Source organism: Pollicipes pollicipes, unplaced genomic scaffold (assembly GCF_011947565.3).
Source record: "Pollicipes pollicipes isolate AB1234 unplaced genomic scaffold, Ppol_2.1 Scaffold_5724;HRSCAF=6776_pilon_pilon_pilon, whole genome shotgun sequence".
Lineage (NCBI taxonomy): Eukaryota > Metazoa > Arthropoda > Thecostraca > Pollicipedomorpha > Pollicipedidae > Pollicipes > Pollicipes pollicipes.
Window position 1 is genome coordinate 41,175,834 of NW_023596746.1, and position 22,905 is coordinate 41,198,738.

Below are 22,905 nucleotides of genomic sequence, written 5' to 3' on the forward strand. Positions count from 1 at the left end.
TATATATATATGTATATGTTTAACTTATCACAGAGACTGACAGACGAGGGATGCCACCCAGATCTAGTGACTAGCAGACGGGTCCGGGCTGCGGAGCAGGCCCCAAGCTCCGGCAGCCAGCCGGGCGCGTACTACCTCCGCAGGCCAGCCCTCGTGGGCCCCGCGCGCACCAGCCACACCTGACCGCGGAACGGGAGGGGAAAGGGGGGGGGGGCGACTCGCCGCCACCCCGGACGACGCGGAAGCGCCGCGCACATCGACACGCACGCACATCGAGACGGCGAGAGCGGCCTCCGAAGAACTGCGGATGCAACGCCAAATCAAACGGGTTTCTTTCTGCAGTGCACTGCGACCGCCAACGGCCAGTCGCAACACCAGCTGTCGGGCGGGCGGCTCAGTTGAACTCGCGGTTGGTGAGGATGAGCGGCGCCACCAGCGACCAGGCGTACAAGGCCAGGCAGAGCCACGAGGACACAATCTTCACCCACATGGAGGCCGAGTTGTTGGAGATGGAGCGCAGGTCCGAGTTCGGGCTGCCGGAGACGGATGTGTCAGCTGAATAGGTAGCCACGCCAGCATTCAATATTTTCGGTCGAAACACAGAACAGCACAGGTCCTACCCGGATGATTCCCGTCAATCAGCTTTAAAACAGCAAGAATAGCTCCGTGCATGAGCTATATATATATATATATATATATATATATATATATATATATATATATATATATATATATATAGTGTGTGTTATACAGCTCACATGTGTCGCAAATATTCTGCCCCAAACCCGTGCTTGTAGACATGCGACATGATCACGACATCCAACGGCCGCCACGCGCCGGCATGTCCAGCGCGGCAATGCCCAGCTGGCGCCACTCGTCTCCTGTCCTCCGACTCCATGAGTTCGCGCCCGGTGAGCACAAGCGATGCTGTCGTGTCGGCCGTCGCCGCTCGGCTCGTGTCAATAGGCCGCCGGCTGGCTAGCAGCGGTCCGGGGCTTCGATCGCGCCCGACCGGCTTCAGTCGCAGCCTTGGAGTCTGGCCTTGGACGCTGAGCCCGTCTGGCCAGGGGCGTCTGCTCCGACGCGACGCAATCATGGCGTGGTCAGCCATCACGCGGCGGCTACGACGAGGCTTGGTGGGCGCATCGCGGCACCTCACGGGCGTCCCTACTCAGGCGTCAAGAACCGCGACATAGCTGGAAGTCCAGCTCTACAAGAGTCAGGAACAGCTACCGGCTACACTCGACTGCGTGTATGTTTACACAACGCCTGGACCTGCGCCCGCAGATCCAGGCGGGGTTTTCCTGGGTGAACCCAACACAGCCGAACATGCCAAACGGCCGCTGTCTACGAGCGACAGTGCGGGGACGGGACACCCTGGGCCGCGGTGTGTGACGTGCCTCACAGCGGCGGCCAAAACAGGCCGGCCAGCCTCAGCTGGTGCTCGTGACCGTCAGTACAGTGATGGGACGGTCCAGCCCGAGGTACAGGCCCGTAGCACAGAGCGCAGTGGCAGCCCAGCCAGGCCACAGCTGTGGGGAGGCTAGGCAGGTAGTGCTCGGAGTGCGACCGCCTGCGACGATGGCGCAGCGCGAGTGCGTCTGCACGCGTCCACCTCAACCCACCTGGAGACCGCACTGTGTCACATGAAAAGCACGTGCAAATGTCACGAGGCGTCACGTCCAAACAGCCCGTCACCATCGCGTGCGTGACGGACGAAAGGCGGACGAGGAAGCCCCATCGGCTTAGCGAGGTGGCGGGGGTGAGCTAGGCCAGCGGCCAGGGCCGCGGATAGAAGAGTGACTTGACGATCGAGGTCGCAAAATGCATCCGCGCAATGCTCTCAGTGTGGTGCGTATTACACGTACGAATGTCGTTGGCGGACTGGTCCCAACGCATTGCGGACACGACACATCGCATGCTCGGTGCTTATCAACGCCCCGCAACGAACTTCCAGAATTGTGAAAAGCGCTCAGACAAAAGTACTAAGTCGATCGACCCCCACTCCCAGGAATTAAACCCTGCATTATTGACGCTTGCCCGGGCGCGCCAAGCCCAGCTCATCCGGCAAAAGGGTTGCGAACACCAGCACAGGTCACTGAGGTGCCAATAACGGTACGGGCCTCGGGCCCCCCGACTGGCCGACTCCTAGCAGAGTGGGCCATGCAGTACGGCCAGCCGCTTCCGGATCACAGGGCAAAACTGTCTTCATCAAAACCTCAGCCCCGTCTCCGGACGTTTTGTCACCTCCGATTCGGAGTTGATATTCAAACCAGCGATCGGAGAAATCAAAGTCATTTTGCCAGCGGTGTAGCGGCGGATCCAGTCGCTTCACTAGTCCAAAAACCGGCGCCCTCTTGCTTGTCGTGACTTGCGGTGGCTTATGCCGCTTGGCGTGGTGTTTTGAACTCTTAGGACTCGGAATGGTATCCCCTACCACCTTTCCAGCTGATGCCCGCTACAAATTCTTTACCCATCCTCCCCGGACCAATTTCGAGGGAGCTGGCGGATCGGCCCACGAGACGGCGTCACGTGACCGGCGCCGTTCGCATCCCCCAGCCGGATATACACGAGTACCAGCTGGTGAGCGTCATCACGACGGCCCACGAGACCACGCCATGTGACCGATGCCGTCTCCATCCCCCGGCCGGATACTTACGAGTACCAGCTGGTGAGCGTCATCATGACGTAGAGCGTGGCCAAGGCGAACATCAGGTGGAAGAAGGACCAGCTGTAGGCTACCGTATCCTCCTCGTTGTCCCAGACCTTGGCGGTCTCGGCGTCGCTCGCAGTACCGCCACCTGAAGACATATCGTCCACATTCAGACTACGCGGTCACACAACAGATGGCGAGCTACGTGACAGGTCACGTGATGCCCTAAACGTAAAAAATACAGCTACAGTTACTTACCGTCAGAAGGCGACATCGATGCACACACCATAAACTAAAGAAGTCCTGTCCGCATTGTTTTGAACACCGAAAGCGCACACAAAAGAACAAATACATGCACTTCGAGGCCAATGACCCGACCAACATAAGGCCCATACAAAGTAAACATAAGCAAGATAGCGTCCCATACATGTCTTTCGTCCGAATGGTCACTCCGACGAAAAAGGTGCAAGAAGAGGGAGCCGAATCGTTCAGCGCTTTCATTTGCATGACAATGGCAGGAAGCAAACAAACGCGATTTTGATGAGCGAGCGAGCGAGAGAGAGCGAGAGCGAGAGCGAGAGAGAGCGAGAGCGAGAGCGAGAGCGAGAGCGAGAGCGAGAGCGAGAGCGAGAGCGAGAGCGAGAGCGAGAGCGAGAGCGAGAGCGAGAGCGAGAGCGAGAGCGAGAGCGAGAGCGAGAGCGAGAGCGAGAGCGAGGAGGAGAGGAGAGAGAGAGAGAGAGCGAGAGGAGAGAGAGAGGAGAGAGAGGAGAGAGAGAGGAGAGGAGAGAGAGAGGAGAGAGAGAGAGAGGAGAGCGAGAGCGAGAGCGAGAGGAGAGGAGAGGAGAGCGAAGCGAGAGCGAGAGCGAGAGCGAGAGCGAGAGCGGAGGAGAGCGAGAGCGAGAGAAGGAGAGGAGAGCGAGAGCGAGAGAGAGCGAGAGAGAGAGAGAGAGAGAGAGAGAGAGAGGAGAGAGAGAAGAGAGAGAGAGAGAGAGAGAGAGAGAGAGAGAGAGAGAGAGAGAGAGAGAGAGAGGAAGAGAGAGAGAGAGAGAGAGATAGAGAGAGAGAGAGAGAGAGAGAGAGAGAGAGAGAGAGAGAGAGAGAGAGAGAGAGAGAGAGAGAGAGAGAGAGAGAGAGAGAGAGAGCACAGTGATGATTGCCGCTCACGGAGCGGATGTAAGGGCAGCGACTTAGTCCCGACGGTAACATTCTGCACCTCCATGAGTCCACGGGACGCCATGAACGTAGCGAACACCAGGACCCTCACGACAGACGTGTCCTTGCTACTGTATACACTACTTGAGAATATTTCGTATAGTCCACGCCCGCTTTCGGCAATATTGGGAAAAGAATAAAGGAGCCCGGATATGGGGCAGGAGGAAGTCTGGTAGCATACCAGTTCGGATGAGATTTCACAAAAACCGGCCACAGTGTGGTCCCTTCACAAAAAATCGAACGAGGCTAATTCTTCAGGCCTGCGTTTGTTTCGCACGCAGAGATTTGTTAGTAGAGTGGCATGCTTACCTTCCGCATCGACCAGGGTGCTGGCATCACTCGGATTGGCTAAAACATAGACGCCAGTTACCAGTCGATACCGATAGGTGTTATAGAGCAAATAGTAGCCAGTTTCGCAGGGCAGAAACATCATTTAAAACATGACCGATCTTTTATTTTCGATCAGCATACCTTTTTCGACCATAACCCGCCCAAAAATTGATGTCAATGTGCAGCTATCGTCACAAGGTAGTCGCAATGTTGTCAATCGCAGCTACGTAATAAATTGTGATAGAGTGTGCGATGATGATGTTTCATGATGGATGAAACTAGCTACTGATGGCTCTAAAAGCGATAGAGAACACGTACCACGGATAAAAGAGCTGAAGACTAACACCGAGTAGACACATCCTCGCGCGAAGCGGATGGCGGTTCATCCCAGTGAGCACGAGATGAATGAACGGAACTCGCCCGGCAGGCATCCCATGACAGAATGTACCAGCGCGTGTAACTGCTACTGTGCAGTTGCAACAGTACTGTGTAGCTACTGTGTAGCAAAGCTAAGACCTACGAACTGATAGGCTTGCCAAAAAATCACGGGACGAGGATATGGCTTAAAGGCTCAGAGGTGCCGTCGATCAAGGGGAAGGTGCCACCCTCGGTTCGCGCACGGCAGCTCTCAGCCGGCCAGTAAAGGCTCAGAGGGGCCGTCGATCAAGGGGAAGATGTTTCCCTCGGTTCGCGCACGGCAGCTCGCAGCCGGCCAGTAAAGGCTCAGAGGGGCCGTCGATCAAGGGGAGGGTGCCACCCACGGCCCGCCAATAGCACCTCCAAGCCGGCCGGTTTCGCAGCCCGTTATAGGAGAATGATGAAGTACTGGCACCAACAACCGCGAACCGAGCAGCGGATGTAAGTCACACATGGAATGGAATGTACATTATTGTCTACTTAAGGATGCGTTGAATAACACGCTGCCAAGAAGCCGTCAGCGACCGCCCGAATAAGACGTATGCGGCATACGTATATCAGGACTTAACGCAGTCATCAAAGCTCCGTAATACCGTGAAATCAGCCAATGGTTTCGACAGCAGCGGACGCTAGGCACAAAACATCCATCTGCTTTCTACCATACAATGGATTGACAACACGTTACGCTGGCACACTAGACGTATGCTAAGCTTTACTCACCACGCAACCCCGGCCATTCGGCTCGAATCTACAGAATCACAGCAACACCACGGCGCCGACCATCCAGGCCGGCGTGGTTCCGCCGTCCACCCACGCGCAACCGCGGCCCGCCCAGAAACCAGCACTCACCGGGACAACCCAGGGCAGGACAGCCAGCCAAGGCGGGGTACATTCACATCAAGGGGATCTGTCGCTTGAATTATGATGCGCTGCGTGATGAATGGGCAATGCTAAGGTTTCGGAGCCATGGATCGCGATGCAAAATGTTACCGACCGTGTCGCACAATCATGAGCGTCGACACACATCCCGCTGACGCGCAACTACAGCGACACAAGCTGACGTGTTAACTGAGCGAGCGGTGCGCGGCGTCGGCAGCCGTGCGTAGCACCATTGCTGATCGCTGTATGAGCGTCTGTCTCTGTGTGTGTGCATGTGTGACGAGCTGTCGTGCACTACACCTGAGATGCAAGCAAAGAGGACAGGACAGCCGAGCGAGGGTGGTGAGAGTCGTCGTCCGTACGTCAGCCGGGCGACAGGAGCGTGAAGGGGGAGGGGGAGGGGAGGGGAGGGGAGGGGAGGGGAGGGGAGGGGAGGGGGGGGGGGGGGGGGGCGGTACTCACCCATGGTTTTGGTGTCCTCCTTCAGCAGCAGCTTGTCGGAGCCGGTCAACTTGGCGTGCTGGGACGAGCTGGCCGTGCTGCAGCACGAGAGGAGACGGTCTCAGACGGCTGACCATACCGGGAGGGCGACGGCGGCCACGGCAGCCCGAGCAGCCCCCTCCCCAGCGGAGGCGATCTCAGACGGCTGACCATACCGGGAGGGTGGCGGTGACCACGGCAGCCCGAGCACCCCCCCCCCCCCCCTCCCCAGCGGAGGCGATCTCAGACGGCTGACCATACCGGGAGGGTGGCGGTGACCGGTGACCACGGCAGCCCGAGCAGCCCCCTCCCCAGCGGAGGCGATCTCAGACGGGTGACCACACCGGGAGGGTGGCGGTGACCACGGCAGCCCGAGCACCCCCCCCCCCTCCCCAGCGGAGGTGACCTCAGACGGGTGACCACACCGGGAGGGCGGCGGTGACCACGGCAGCCCGAGCAGCCTCCTCCCCAGCGGAGGCGATCTCAGACGGGTGACCACACCGGGCGGACGGCGGTGACCACGGCAGCCTAAGCAGCCCCCTCCCCTAGCACCATCATCAGGCACAGTGGAGCACGTTGCATCATGCCCAGAACAGGCGCCCACCTGGTACGTGACTGGCGCATGCTTCCACTAGATCATGCATGCCCCATACATGTGAAGGCTAGCGCATCACTTGTGTGCCATTAGTTTTACGATGCACTCAGTTGCCACAGCTATGTGGCGTCGCCTGCCCCTCACTCTGGCAGGAAAGACGGGCACCACGGGAAATCAAACCCCATACCTCTGGCTTTACAGACGCCCAGTGGTTAACGCAGACACGTTGACCACTTCACTAACCGCACCCTCCAGCCCATCACTTGAATGCTAGCTACTGGATTTGGCACGGTTCGCGAGAATGAACAGAGAGGATGACAGACGAACATACTGGGGACGTAGCCGAGCAGAGCGTGCCAGAGCGCGGCACAGCCAAACAGCGCGGAGGAGACGGGACACAGCTGAGCAAGCTGCGAACAGCGCCAACGACACTTCACTGAACAGCAGAGACTGCAGGGAGGGGAGAGAAGGGAGGGGGGGGGGGGGGGGCAACTGCACGTACCGCACGCTGGAGTACAGCACGCAGACGAACCAGATGATCAGACCGACGATGGCCTCGGCGTCGATGCCGGGCGGCTGGTGCCCGGGTGGCGTCGACCGGCCGCCCGGGATCAGGGCGCCGAAGTTGGGCTTGCAGCTAGCGTCTGCGGGGACAGCGGGGGCTCAGAGCGGCGTCACACGGGCAGGGTTGCAGCTGGTGCTGGTGTCTGCGGCGACAGCGGGGGCTCAGAGGGGCGTCACACGGGCAGGGCTTGCAGCTGGTGTCTGCGGCGACAGCGGGGGCTCAGAGGGGCGTCACACGGGCAGGGCTTGCAGCTGGCATCTGCGGCGACAGCGGGGGCTCAGAGGGGCGTCACACGGGCAGGGCTTGCAGCTGGTGCTGGCGTCTGCGGGGACAGCGGGGGCTCAGAGGGCGTCACACGGGCAGGGCTTGCAGCTAGCGTCTGCGGGACAGCGGGGGCTCAGAGCGTCACACGGGCAGGGCTTGCAGCTGGTGTCTGCGGCGACAGCGGGGGCTCAGAGGGGCGTCACACGGGCAGGGCTTGCAGCTGGTGTCTGCGGCGACAGCGGGGGCTCAGAGGGGCGTTACACGGGCAGAGGAGAGCGCTGCGCTCCAGCGAGGCTGGGGCAGATACTGAACCGCATGGAGCGGAGGCTGGCCGCTTGGGAGCTCAACAGCAGAGGAGGCCTAGCACGCCATGGGGGCTGCGTGACGTTTGTGGTATGGCTACGTTACGTTTTGTAGTGGAAAGTTCCAAATCGCTTATCACATCAACGTGGAAAAATGGTGCCCGAATCACATTGACCAAGCTTCACATAGCTGGTGTTATACTTTGATGCTAATGTAATATGCTGCTGCATTAGTGCGCGTGTTATGTCCTGTCCGCTCCTCGCGCGTGTTATGTCCTGTTCGCTCCTCGCGTGTGTTATGTCCTGTTTGCCCCTCGCGCGTATTATATCCTGTTCGCCCCTCGCGTGTATTATGTCCTGTTTGCCCCTCGCGTGTGTATGTCCTGTTCGTCCCTCGCGTGTGTATGTCCTGTTTGCCCTTCACCCCAAGGTGGTATAAACGCCGCGAAGCCAACTTCGACGCTGCCGCTTCACAGTGACAGGTGACAAACAGGCATGCTGTAGTCATTCCACACACCATCTCACACATGACAAGACGGCACAGGTTTGGAACAACGCCCCATCTCCGGACCGAGCCGAGGGTGGACCAGCCACACCCGAGCCGAGCGCGCGCCCTGCCGTCCGCCCAGCACCTACCGGGCTGGTTGGCCATGGCGCTCCAGGTGAGGTACATGGTGTAGAGGGTGACGGCGGCCGACTGCAGCAGGCCCGAGCGCGGCTGCGACTCCTGCACTTTGGGCAGCACCGACAGCGCCGACACCACCACACACAGGATCAGGTTGAAGCTGATGAAGAACTTGTGTGTGGCGCAGCCGTCCGGGCGCGTGTAGAAGGCGAAGAAGAGGCCGACGGCCGTGATGGCCAGCGCGTACTGCAGGAACGTGAAGAAGAGCAGAGCGCAGTACCAGGCCTTCGACTCGCTCTCCTCGTAACGCGACACCTGCCGGCGGAGGCGTCGGAAGGTCAGCCAGCTGGCTCTCCAGCAGGCGACAGCGCTGAAGTGGGCCCCGGCGACACCGGATGACCAGAGTCCCGGGCACGCAGTGGAACAGGATCGCTCTGGCGCCAACCTTGTGCGGCTCAGCAGGAGCCACATTCGCACGGACATCCTCCCCTGGTATTTCATCATCTGATCTATTGATTTAGTAGAAATGTACCACGAATGATTGCTTTTAAGTTCTCGTTCATGCTCGGCGACCACTGAAACATCTTGTCCGCTGCATGATGACACGCAATGCTTGACGCTTGCCATAGCCATGCGAGCTTATTTCAAGTGATAAGTATTAGTACATCACGTTTCGATGAAAAATCCAAACACCAATCTATAATTTCAAAAGTATCTACAATCAACAAACAACAAACAAGAAATATCATTTACACTAGCTTACCAAATCGTGAACAAACCTTACATATATTCAAAGACTCGATGCCTAAGAGTTCAAGAGCACAGACCACGGCCCAACCAACAAAACCCAGCATTAGATAGCGAGCAGCAAAGGAGCCGTGGCGCAGGGACTTCTGTATGAGCTCTAAAATGTGCACTGAATGAAAGGAATAGCATGACTGACAGTCTGTACATCATGGTACCTGAGCGGCATGCATAGTGCAATACTGTAAAGACAGTGATGGGCAACGACGATGTTTCAAAGTTTTGCATGACTAAATATCACATGATTTCTACCTAAGTGCTTGTGTTTCCACAATTCAACAACATATAATTGTCTTGCATTACCCACTGATATTCTAAGTTGGCTAGCGTAGCTCCTGGGGCCACCAATGTGATACATGGTACCTGTACTTGGCACCGCAAACATCCATGATATCCCCAGCAGCTGGATTAAAGGCCCGAAATTCATGCTGTCAGACTGTCATGCTGACCTCACACTGCCAGACTGTCATACTGACATACCAGACTGTCATAGCACGGTCTGGGGGAGCACTGACCCAGCTGTCTGCCCAGGAGTGGGCGAAGTCGATGATCAGCACCAGCTGGATCAGGATGAAGAGGAAGCCGCCAATCATGCCAAAGTACATCCACCAGTTGAGGCTCCCAGCTGCAAACACAGGCATGACACTGACTGATTGGGCCAAGAATTCTGCAGGCTGTTGGTGTTCTCGGCGGAATTATGCCACACAAATAAAAAAAAACACGGTGTCCAGCCATACAAGATGTCGAACAGTTGTGAACAATTATTAGGGTGGAAGTGTTCCCAAGGCAGTGAAAGCCGCCAAATGGGACGTGAATATCGCAGCCCGCTCTAGCATCGCACAGTGCCCCGTGCCCATTGGAACATCCACTCAGCCAGCTGCAGTGTTCAGATCTCTGTCCCTCTCACCTGGTATGAAGAAGGCTCCAATCATTCCGCCAATCAGCAGCAGGTACTTGATGCCCCAGAATCTGCAGCAAGAACACCCATTTATTACCTGAAAGACCTATCTACTGTCTGTATCTATATAAACAACTGAGACATCCAATGATTCGAAATAACTGCTGGCAGCCAGCATATATTGCCATCAGCTGCTGAACCGACATTACGACAACGCGCTAGGAAATAAAAAACACAAGGACAGAAATTCCCAACAGTGGACGCACCCGTTTGTACTGCTGCTCGGCCGTCCTTAGAGGATTTGACGTTGATCATCATGAGTGCCATCAGGGCGAAGAAGAGGGTGGCAATGAAGCAGACCCGGTAGACAGCCATGTAGCCGACAGCAGTGCTGCAATCCAGCTTGATGCCGTTGGGAGCGTGATCATTGCAAAAGGGCACCTGTCAACAACGTGCATGGTCTGGTACCACAAGGAAGGTGTCTTCCATGACGAATTATCTGTCGAAACTAAAGCTGGTCAGCATGAGGGTACACAGGCGATCCTGCACCTGTACAGCACAACACATGCAAGCCAGCAGCCAGAATTCCTGACATCAGCAACAACATGAACATTATTTAAACAATGGCTGTTGGTAGTGCAATGCCATGGGCCTAAGCAATACAATTATCATCTTGATGAAAGCAGATCCTGGGCTAAATTATGACATAAGGAAGCTGTGTTTAATTTCTTGCAATACAATGCCACATTTTCATAGCGGTATCTGCTGACTCTCCTCCCACCCCGGATTCTAACCCAGACATTGGTTTATTGTTCGTCTTCACGCCACACCACGTTTAGGATCTATGCTAGATTTCCCATGGATAGGGAGTTCATTCCTTGCTTACTGCTCCTACCACCAATTCTGATGTCCTCACACGATTTGCAACGCAAGGACTGAGCATGTGCTGGGCTAGGCCAAAATAGTGTCAAACATGGCAATCCATGACCGTCATATCTGTAACGAAACAAGACACATCGAACAAAGGCTAATATAGCGCGACCAACCTTCTGCATGGTATCCTGGAGGCCGGGAGCCAGCAGGATGCAGGAGAGCACGGTGACGGCCAGCAGCATCAGGGCGTACATGATGCGCGAGCTGGTGGAGTTGGCGCATGATGGGCAGGCGGAGCAGCAGAGGCTGCAGGCTGCTGAGCCGCAGCAGCACGCCAGCTGAAGAACAAACCAGTGCTGGTGAAAAGCTGTGGACCTGACAGGTGCAGACATAGAAAACAACAGCACACCACCTATTTCATTTCAGACAAGTGTACAAGATTCTTGACAAAGCTTTCATCATCCCAAGAGCTTAGATGGTGTGAGCGTCTGCCTTCCGATTCGCCCACCCCAATGGGGGAGGGGTCGCTTTAGACGCTCGATTCACCTTAGATGCTCCATTTGCCCTTGACAGGCGTGACCTGCGGCCAGTGGCAGCGGTCGCACTAAAGGTCAGGTGACGTCAGATGGAACGACGGACCATGCCAGGCATTGCAGATGCAAAACTTTCACCCCCAAATTATGCTATCAACCAGAAATTTCATGAACAGGTAATAGGGGTCTGGGCTCACACAACAAGTGCTGCTTAGCATGAGCTTTGATCACAGAAAGCCAGTCATCCAAAGGTTCTGATTTAACAATTTAAAAGGCTGGTGAGCATGGAAGAACACAGGTTGTGTATAAATCAATGTAAGGTGATTAACTCAGCATCATGACAAGGCAACAACTCAATTAGGCAACAATAGTTGACACAGAAGCATGCAAATTAGAGTGAAAATGTTAGCATTGCTTGGTGGTACTTCATCAAATTGGGCAAGCAAAACAATACAAGTTCAGTATATGTAAACTATCTGTCTTTGTCCAAGTTGGATGAATGTAACCTTTCTCTCTTTGAGCACAAGCTATATGGATGTCTGGCATGACTTGCCTCGCGCTGGCAGGTCTATAGGAAAATGGTATCCTTCTTAGCAATTTAAAACAAAGATTGGGAAGAGGGATACCAGTGGTGTAGACACTAAGATGTACATCTGGAAAACCAGGGATGTGGGATTTAAAGCCCTGCATTGCCTGCCCTTCCTGCCAAGGTAAGGGGCAGGCAATACCACATAGTCTTGGCACTAAATGTGTCATAAAAGCCCCAATGGCATATTTACGTGCAAAGCAATAGGCTTAAGAGCTTGCTAAGATCCCATTTGATACAGCACTGAAAGTATTATAAAGGACTGACAAGGTTGCACACACAAAATTTCACAGGGTGTGGACATGTTATCACCCACCAGACTCACTGTGGAATGCAGGAATGGTAGCATGGATGAGAGCTCCAAACTAACATTATGGGGATGATGCCAAAGACAAGATACTGAAGTTGGACAACTTAGCAATCTCATACAATTTGGTATGAACAGTGTGTTAGAACATCTGCCTCACATAACGCCTTTGCAAGCAGAGGTTTGCCCATGTAGCATTCATGCATGAATTTCACTAATTCCATCCTTGAAAATCAGCTGGCTGTGAGTTTGGTAAGACCTGGCCATTCCCATGAAGCAAGATGTCAAGCCATTATCAAATAAAGAAAAACAGTAATTCCAATAATTCATGCCTTTGATCAATGCATGACAAAAACTGAGAACAGTTTGGATGCATGTTGGTGACAACTGATTTACTGGGTGTTCATACATATTCATTGATTGAGTCTCATTGTCCAGGCAATTATGTCATATTCAAGATCAACAACTTCCTAGGTTAATACTTGCATATTAATGGATGAAACATCTTTGTTTAGGCCATTGTGTCACATTCCAGACCAACTTCTTCCTAGTCACATACCTCCACACTACTGGGTCAGACATCTTTGTTGAGGCCATTATGTCACATTCATGACCACCTTCTTTCTGGTCAAATACTTGCATACCAATGGGTCAGACAGTCACACCACAGTGGGATTTGTAGATGCTGAATTTGCCCATAGCTGTACAACACTGTTTTCAAAGCCTGTTCTGCTGTGGTTGCCAATATGTAACCCACAGCTCACATAGCATCAGCTCTTGCCATGGCCCAAGCTGGGTGACTAGCTTGTACTAAGAGTACAAGCATTGTGTGACTCCACATACAAACTGATACTTTTGGTAGCATGATAGTTCATTTCTCCATTAAAAATAAAGATAAAGGGAGTACTCAACTGGTGCAAAGTTTGTACCAATGATGTGTGACCTACTTAACCTGCCTCTCAAAACCAATCAGCTCTTCTTTTCCCAAACTGTTTATTATGCTTAAGTGCGAATTTCCTTCGTCAAGCCATAATGTACCCCGGCCTGCAGAGTGTCACTGCAAAACATCTGAAGCGATATGGCTGAAAGTTGGGGCATGTGAGATCACAGACCAGCATGGGGCCGGTTGGGGCATGTGAGAACACAGACCAGCATTGCATACAGGCATCACAGTTATGCTGAAAGAAGTGCTGCAATCAGTCTTTTTCACCAGATTTGGGCCATAGTCCTGTTCCTGCCTACACTCCACATGCTGTGTGGGTCAACAACAGCATAGTCTGATGATAATCTTCACAATAAATGATAAGACAATACAAATACACTACTTTAACATTACATTAAGCCCCAGCATGACAGTATTATAAGAAATTTCTCCACCAACCATGTGGCCCATGAATGAAATAAGCTGCCTAATAGAAGCCAGAAATAACTAACTCAAGTTTTTAAGATTGGGAAGCACTTAATAGAGAGATGAATGACTTATGAGCTTATTTATGAATAGAAGCTAAGAGAAACATTTGAAACAACTGAGCATTCTAAGTGAGCACCCAGTGAAGATGATTTAAATTACAACAGTACAGCCTGCAATGGGTAAGGTAGCAAAGCAAAGAGGGGCCCTCTGGCTTATTGTTGCACTTTGCCTTGTAGCTAAAGGTCTTCATGTGTACAAACCACCAGATATGCAAACCCATAGCCATGCATGTCAGCATATTTTTTCCTATTCTTATAGGAATACATTCCAGCGCCGCCGTACTAATGGTATCTGGCTGCGAGACAAAGGAAATCAATACCAGCTCCAATACTTACACACTGCATTCTACGAAATAAACCCCAAGAGTAAAGGTTTAGAACACAGCATAAACATTGTTGCAGTTCGTTTTATCAGAAAACCCTTCACGCAGCCATGGAAATGCAGACAGGCAAAGCTGAACACTTAAAGGTAGGAGTTACGCAGGTACCTACCTGCGAGGCAGTGCATATCCCAAGCACCGCACCCATGTCCTCGTCCTACGGTGGGCAGGATAACACGAGATGTGGGAAAAACCTGCAAAAACTTAAGTGGTCTCCTTTCACACCCCCCTCGGTCTCCACAACACCCGCCCTGCCGCAACGCGACGGGCTCGCGCGATGGGATATCAATCGCACCAATGTCAATGGACCAAAACAAACGACCTTGAATGATGACGCATATTAGACAAGGCTTGCCACTGTTTCAGTTGGCGTGAGCTCCACTAGAATTTTACAGCTGATTGATGGAATCTCAAATCCTGTGACCTGAGATAAGCGCCATATATATGTTTTTTTCCTAGAAAGTACCATTTTGTTCCCTTCATTTTTGGTTTAGGTATTTAAATTATTACTAAAAACACTTTTTGTAAGACATATAGGAGAAGTAATACAGAGAGCTATAAATAAATTTACAGGCAAGGATCGGTCAGCTGAAGAAGGAAGCGAAAGGCAGATCAGACAAGATTGCCTCGGGCCTCACGAGTTCAACGAAGGCGCCGGAGTAGTGCTGCGTGGGGCGGGTGGTGAGAGTGGGGGAGACAGTAATCGTACTGTCTGTGGAAAATTGTTAATCTGTGCCGGCCAATACAGGCAGTAGGTGAAGTCAGGCTTGGTTGTAACGGATCCACGTACAACAAACATTTCGTAAGAGTGCAGAGCTGTGCATTTTAGGACTTCTGAAACTAGGTTTCCTTGGGGTCTGAATATGGGGGAGCCTGCCAACAACACGCAAAATATAGCAGACTACTTAGCGCAGCTACTGAAGGATCGAAAGCAGATCACTGCATTCCCGAACGTCTTCCTGCATGTTGAAAGACTACTCGATGAAGGTGGGTTTTTGCATTGTGGGTGTTAGCCTGCGTGCCTAGTGAAGTGTCATTGTTTAATATATAATGTGCATCCATTGGATATACAAGGACGGTAAGGTATTGCATGGAAGACAAAGAAGCAGAAGTTGTACCAAATGCTTTCCAGATAATGTCAGCTGCCCCTTCACCCAGGCCTGTATCTGTCTGCTTATAGTTAGGAAACTCTGTTTTCACTAGCAGACAGGCTGCTTGTGAGATTAATTTGTTGTTTTCAAGCTCTCTGGAAAGCCTCCCACCTCAAAGTTTGGTCAGACAATGTGGAACCAAATAAATTGAATAATAGCCTGGCTAGCAGGGCCTGGGAGGACCATGGTGCTGGCCATAATGGTCCTGGCTGAAGGTTGTTAAGTGCACTTACACAGAAAGTGACTCAAGTGTCTAGGCTTGCATGCACAGGCAAATGACTGAGTCATGAAAATGGCTGAGGTTTTTTCTGGCAGGGTCAGAACAAACATGAGAAAATAACCCCACAATTTTTTTTTGTGCCAGGTGGCATGCATTTGAAAATTAAAAAAACCAAGTAGCCCTCTGGCATATCACGGTCATGGTATACATTGCACCAACACATGCCTACACCCATACCACTAACTGTCCTACTCTGGAAATCTATTAAATCTAGTAGCCCTCTGGCATACTACTGACTACCCTGCTCTGCAAGTCTGTCAACATTGACCTTGTCCCAAATTTGAAGATGGATAGTAAAGTCCCCTTACATCAAGGAAGGAGAGCACAGGAAACTCCCCAACTACTGCTCAGTCATTGTTGCCTTGATCTGCATCATCTGATGCAGTGAAGGCTCAGGGAGTCAGTCTCACATCTTGACCATGTTGTGGCATTGTTTCATACCTGATGTGTTGCATTCAAAACAGTTGTATCTACCCTGGAGGACTGGGATCCATGCATTAAGAGCAGATGATCATCAGGCTTATGTGTTTCTATTATCTGTAGTCTTTCAGCTCCATTCTGTACATGCAACATCCCTGGAGAATAATGTCAAGGTGTTGCCAGCCATCTTTAGAACTTTATTCAGCACTTTCTGACCACAAAAGGTATGGTTATGGTCAACAGGTACAAATGGAAGCAAGCTCTCTTTGATGTTAAAGTAGTACTCCATAGGGATCAAACATGGTCCCAACTTGCTTCTCTTCCCAATATTGATAAACAAATCACCTGTGTAATGGTCAGCAACAAACACTACCAGCAACATTAAGTTCTATGGCAAGGTAGCTAACCATTATGCACTGGGTCTGGCATAGTCCTACTAGTAGCCAAGTTCAAGTGGCTTTGGGAAAACAGAGCAAAAGTGACTGGAGATAAGTACTAATGTGCATTCCATCCTGATTCATGAATGTGGAGTCCAGGTTGAGCATTGTGTGGAATGGCAAAGTTTACAAAGGAACTGGGGGGTGGCAGGTTGCAGATCCCCAGAAATGTGTCAAAGTCTTCAGGTGACAAGGAAACACATATTTGCATTGCTCATGATATCCAACCCAATGCCCAGCTAATTGGAGAGGAAAGCCAGAACCAGAGGTGTCATTTTATGGTAGTTTTTGTTTGAAGTCCAAGCCAAAATCAAGGAATGGACCAGCTGTTTCAGAAAGTGTCAGAAAATTAGGGTTGTTTCCAAAATAATATAAGTGTTTTCTTAATATCACATTACTAGCCTCAGTTAATAATCCCAGTCACTACCTATGTCACTACTTTCTGTCCATCAAACCAAATGAAAAGAAAGAAAATAATTGAAGGTGAGTTATGTAAGGGAATGTGTATCACAGGCTTCTGCAAAGATGTCCACAACTGACAATGGACATTGATGTCTGCTAAGCTTGTCTTTCAGTAAACTAAGCTGCACCATGGCCACTTAGTCAGATAAGGAGTGGTAATGAATCATGAATAAGAAAGTGATGAGTGACACAGGCTCTCCTGAAGATATCAACATCTATGTTCTTTCTGTTGATGGCCTGAGTTGTGGAAACTTTGTATTGAATGTTTCAAAAAGTGGCATCTTCTAGTTACTGTATCAACAACTTATTGGTGTTCCAGAATAAACTTCTGTTTAACATGAGCAGCAGTAAACAAGTGGAGGTATGTACCACTTTGTGACACAATAGAATGATATCGCCCATCTAAAAACTTTCCAAGGCTTCTGCTCCTGTCCACCTAATTTTCAATTCGGACTTTGCGATTTTGTGCAACTCCAAAAACTTGGAATCCAGTCGGCACCTTGACTACACACAGCCAAAACGCTCCAGGCATAGGACACTTGGCTTTGGGCCGAACATGAGCCATCTCTAAGAGCGATTTGTCTATTCGAGTTGACGCCATCTTGACTGGAGACCATTGAGCGAAGTTTGTGCAGCGCGCTTATTCCTCGAACGGCTCCCGATGGCTCTATTGGAAGCGGTTCGACGACGCGTATGACGCGCGCTTGGCTCGCGAAAGACCTGCGGGAGGGAGCGTCGTCCAAATGCAACGTCTCCGCCTGCCCCGTGCAAGTTGAAGAACCTGCACCGCCAACGAGCGTACCCCCGACCCACGTGGTGTGTCGCGATACGATTGGTCAGATTCGCGAAGGCTGATGGTGGCGCCGCGGGGGACCGCCTGGGGCTGCGTGACGCGAGACCCGGCGCGACAGACGCGGTCGTCCGCGCAGCCGTGTCGCGAACAGGCTCCCCGAAGGCACCGAGGCCGAGACCCGGCGCGACAGACGCGGTCTTCCGCGCAGCCGTGTCGCGAACAGGCTCCCCGAAGGCACCGAGGCCGAGACCCGGCGCGACAGACGCGGTCGTCCGCGCAGCCGTGTCGCGAACAGGCTCCCCGAAGGCACCGAGGCGGACTGGGGCGCTGCTGAGCGCGGCGTCGCCGTCAGCGGTCCCGGCCCTGCTTCTCGTCGCCGGACCGCGCCACTGTCTCCGCCATGTCGACGAGAGCCGGAATTTGTTGTAGTGTTGGAAGTCCAGACATTGGAGTGCTGGAGCACTGGAAGCGACCGAGGCGGCCACGTGGAGTTTCGTGTGACAGCGTTTATCTCACAATGAAGCAGTGATGCATCAGCGATAAAGAGTCCAGCGAATAACTAGATCACTCGATTGTCTGCCCATTTGTTCTGGTTTGTCGTGTGATCGTGAAGAGTAATTGACCACGAAATCATACTGCACACCTTGCCTTGTGATGTAATGACCGTAAGCGATCCATGTTTTAACAGTTGTCGTATATGCCTGTCCGTTTTGTCCATTTATGACGCATATCTTGTACGCCCCGCTTGGAGAGTTGTAGGCGAGTTTTGCGGGGCCATTCAATGTGGAGCTGAATAAGAAACTTTTCAGCGCTATGTGGGCATAGGAAGGTTTATGTTTCCTAAGCTCTGCTCCAACAACATTTGTTTATACCCGGCGTTGTATGCACAAAGATGCTGCCAAGTCATTCTCAACAGACATTTGCAGGCGCGGAACTGCGACGTAAAGATTGGCAAACTGCATGGTGGACTCTGAAAGGTTTCCTGATGCGGACTCTAGTCATGAAACCCCAACCATCAAACATCGCCTCCGCCCCCCCCCCCCCCCCACACCCCATCCGCCGATGACTCAGCAAACATTTGCGAGCGATTCGACGGTAGGACATTTGTTTAAGTTTATTGACAATGGGGCAGCTCCCCCCTCCGAGTCCGCGGTAGCCAAAGCGCTGTCCTGCGAGCAATGCAAAGCAGACGGCTTTTGCATAGCTCATTTGCATATGGTGCCACCCCGGAAAGGAGCGAAACCTGGTGTCGTCACCTCACCGCGCGCCGGCCGTTCCAGAGATCGTCAAGATCCGCGGCAGCCTATTCCACATCAGTGGCAACACGAAGCAGCCGCTGGAGCTGCCCGAGCCGCAGGGCACGGTGGTCACGCTCACCGAGAAGGTGTACGTGCCGATCCGGGAGCACCCAGACGTGAGTACAGTGGCCGGCGATGGGGCCCGCCGTCGCCGGCTGCCTCGTCCGCGAGTGCGGTTTCAGGCGGTCCGTGGCTACAGGGCGGGGGTCGGACGCAGGGTTAGCTGCGGGCGGCAGCACCCCTTCCGTGCAAGTAACCGTCATAATTGGCATACATTGCTGACGTTTTTTTACGTCGTTCTGTGTGCTCAACGCTACCACGACAGAGGAGTGAGCCGCTGGTTCCACTTTACATGAAGAGTTTGTGCGCGACCACATGGCGACCATATGACGGCGAGACAACGTATCGTGCGGCCAGAGTTTGGATGACTTTTGCCAAGAGCATGGACAACCTTTTTCAACAGCAGACGATGATTAACACTTGATCCACGTGTCGGATCAGAGCATCGTCTGATTAGCGGTGGATGGCTCCCGAAATGAGGATATAATAGACTGCATTGATATGCAGCAGCGGCAGCGGTCCGTTCTGTCGTGTTTGCAGTCAGGACGGTAGACACACGCTGTCTCATTATGCACAAACCATCCATCTGTGAGCGCGTGCGTATGTCCGACACATGAAGCTGTGCGGAGACCGCCGTCTTGGCGGCGCGTCAGGTTGCCCATGTGACCTGACGCACCCACTAGCGCCGGACATGCTCCCCGCTGAGCCTACAGCACTCCGCCGCGCCGCGCGCCAACCACCTGGCGGTGACCCCGCGCGGCCGCCGGGTCGGCTTTGGCCGGCGGGCCGCCGCCGCGTGGCTCGCCCCGTCCCGTCCCGAGCCGGCCGCACGCCGCCGCCGCCGCCACCGCCACCGGGCGCTCGCACTATTTCTGGGAAGCGGCGCGCCGCCGCCCGTCAGCTGGTGCCCGCCGGCGGCGGAGGCGCGCTGGCTGAGTGCTGGCCGGGAATCTCTGCCGCTGGGATGGCGATGGGAGGTCCCGACCTCTGGAGGTCGGGCTCGCGGTGCATGCGCGGGAATGGCGCGCGCCGCCCAGCACGGCTGAGCCGTGCTGAGCCGCCGCTCGGCCTGACGGGCGGGCTTGCGCCGCGGTCTAGGCCCGGCCAGTGGTTGCCACTGGTCCGCGTCACTGCGGGATGACGTCGCGTGCAGACCTGCTGCGAGTGTGACGTCACTAAATGATGTCACCGGCGGGGCACGCGGCTCGCCGGTAATCCGGCGGTCACCGCGTGCCCCGCCCCGTCCCCCGCCGCCGGCGCTCGCCACGACCCGGCCAGCCGCAGGCCGGTGTGCGCGCGGCTGGATGCCGGGTCGGGAGGGACGGGGGGGGGGAGGGGGTGCCGGCGGATGACGTCACGGGCGCCCTGCGTCACTCGCTAGAAATAGCCGGCGGCGGGCGACGCTCAGGGGGGCCCTGCGCGTGGCTGTTGGGAAGCGGCGGGGCGCCGTTCCCGTCGACTCGGCCGGCTGGTGCGGGCGCCGGGAGACAGGGCTGGGCGTGCGCCGCTGACGGCGGCGGTGCCGGTGGGGGCCGGGCCGGTCACAGCCGCCCCGCGGTGCCGGCGGCCGGCCGCTGACGGCCGTCGCCTTCGCCGGCGCCAGATGCCGCGGCGCGAGGCGGCTCGTCGCCGGAAGCCGTCGGCGGAGGCTCGGCGTGCCGGCTGAGCGGACGGAGCCGGGACTGGGCGGGGGAACGACCACCGTGTCGTCCGTAGCGAACGTCAGGGGGGGCGGAGGCAATGCAGTGTGACAACTGCATGCCGACAACACCTGGGTGGTGGAGCGGTAGCGTTAGGGGGGGGGGGGGAAGGCAGGCAGTTTGAGGATGGATCATCCATGTAAATATGTCGACCGCTCGATCCCATCCGTGGGAACATGTTGACCACTTTCTGAACGTGGCGGCGGGGATGCGCTAGTCTCGGTGGGGTTGCACGTTAAATGTCCGGCTGGGCCACTCCTTCAGTTTGCTGTACGTTTTTGACGATGGCTTACGAATATCATGTTGGGTATGGTGTAGCTGAAACATTCTTCATGATCTTCAGCACTTGTCTTTTATGGCTAAGGGAAGCGTTGGTAACGAGGTCAGATGTTATGTAGAGAATGATAAGAGCCATGGTCATTGAAGGTTCCCGAGATTGGGTGATCGTCCGGAGCTCGCACCTCATATCTCGGCATATGTCGGTGCTGTGTTTATTATCGGGATCTGAAACGAGTGGCTCCTTCGTACCGCGTCGACATCGGTGTATTTATCTGATCCGGGAGTAGCGGGACAACCGTGCTCTGTTTCTCCTTTCCAACGCCGGAGCCGAACCAATTTTCGTCGGCAGCTGGCTCTGTGTTCTTTGGAGCAAGTGGCCTGACATGGTGACACACGGCCACTGTTCGTGGCCGGGCGCGTGCCAAGCGCTCCGGCGCACCGCTGCTCGCTCGCTCCCGGCTTGGGGAAGGCGGCCGCGACGCCGGCCGCCAGTGTTGGCTCTGGAAGCGGGACGGCCGCCCCCGCCCTCCCCTCTCCCCGCCCGCCCTTCGGGCCGCGGCTGACAGCTGATATTGATGCGCGGCAGCTGGGACGGCCCCGTTGCGCCTTCACCTGGCCGGGTGGCGGACTTCGGGAGGAGTGCCACCAGTAGAGCCGGAGGGCGGCTGGCCGCTTGGTGGACGAGAGCGGTGGAGCGGTCCGCCTCCGGGACGCCTACCACCAAGCCAACTTCCCTCGGCCTGCGGTCTGGTGTTGGCCTCCCCGCCTCCGATGTCCCACTTCGGGGCCGGGTCGCTGGCTGGGTCCCTGTCCCATCGGGACGCGGCCACTCTCGGTGACGTTCCACGCCTCTGGCGGCGCCTGTAACGATGGCCAGCGTGCCGCTGCCGAGCTCCGTGCTGCGCGTCAGACGCGGCTGCGGCGGATACCGTGACCGGACCTGTGACTGCGACCGGCCGCCGGCTGCAGCCGGGTGGTGGCGGCGGGCCTGCGCTACACGTACGCTGCCGTAGTTGTGAGACGTCACTGGGCGAGGTAGCGCCTGGGACGCCAGCGGTCAACAGCTGATCAGCTGTTAGCAGGTGGGCGCCCGTCGGCGCGTCCCTGCCGTCCAGCCCGCCCTGTGGATGTGACGAGTGTGTCGCCGCCCATCTCCACCTACGCACGCACGAACGCACGCGCAAGCACGCGCACGCACGCACGCACGCACGCACGCACGCACGCGCAAGCACGCACGCACGCATGCATGCACGCACGCACGCACGCACGCACGCACGCACGCACGCACGCACGCACGCACGCACACAGTGCGGTCGTGGGACGCGCGGGCCGTGGGGACAGGTGCTGTCGCGCCGCCGTGAGCGCCGACGGGAACCGGTGCCGCCGGCCGCCCTCCCACGCCGCTCGTGGTCCCGTGATCCGGTCACGCCGCCGCTGCCGGCCAGCCCAGACGACAGCCGGCGCGACGCTGCCGGTTTGGACTGGAGGATCGCGGAGTCGGGGGCTGGTCTGGCTTTACTTTGTCATGTTTTTTTGCTTCTTGCTATCCCAAAAATGATGCACCTCGTGGCACGTGGTGATGGCCTAGGTGTGTCGTGGTGTGTGATGGAGATGACACGCGTCGAGTAGATGAAGAATTCGTCGCTCTTGACCTTGTGCCTTTGACCATGTGTCGAATATCTCACCATGGCCTGTATCATGCGTGCATTGGCGTTCAACGTAAGCAGATAAGCCTTTACTAAAATGAACCAGATGAGTCAGGTTTCAAACGCCCAAGCGTCGATCCCGTCACTCGGTTTCGCTTGGCGCTGAAATGGTCCTCTCTATGGGAGCAACAACGGCCATTCAAACC

General features: G+C 54.7%; 2 protein-coding genes across 4 annotated transcripts in view; one reads left to right on the forward strand and one right to left on the reverse strand.

The window, feature by feature from the left end:
• Positions 1 to 340: 340 nt before the first annotated feature.
• Positions 341 to 14,462, reverse strand: LOC119102218 (putative serine incorporator). The gene is made up of 11 exons (XM_037225580.1): positions 14,286 to 14,462; positions 11,071 to 11,235; positions 10,287 to 10,465; positions 10,034 to 10,095; positions 9,642 to 9,751; positions 8,334 to 8,637; positions 7,069 to 7,210; positions 5,954 to 6,030; positions 4,175 to 4,213; positions 2,660 to 2,801; positions 341 to 533 (listed from the first exon to the last, which is right to left on the reverse strand). Exons 1-11 carry the CDS (start codon positions 14,319 to 14,321, stop codon positions 395 to 397), a joined length of 1,395 nt encoding a protein of 464 aa, XP_037081475.1. The 5' UTR covers positions 14,322 to 14,462; the 3' UTR covers positions 341 to 394.
• A 388-nt stretch (positions 14,463 to 14,850) lies between these two features.
• Positions 14,851 to 22,905, forward strand: part of LOC119102217 (protein held out wings) — a 29,184-nt gene continuing 21,129 nt past the window's right edge. For all 3 annotated transcript variants that reach the window (XM_037225576.1, XM_037225578.1, XM_037225577.1), the window contains exons 1-2: positions 14,851 to 15,160; positions 18,997 to 19,130. In XM_037225576.1, coding sequence (XP_037081471.1) covers positions 15,037 to 15,160; positions 18,997 to 19,130 — 258 coding nt within the window. In that variant the 5' untranslated portion in view covers positions 14,851 to 15,036. The remainder of the gene's footprint in view (positions 15,161 to 18,996; positions 19,131 to 22,905) is intronic.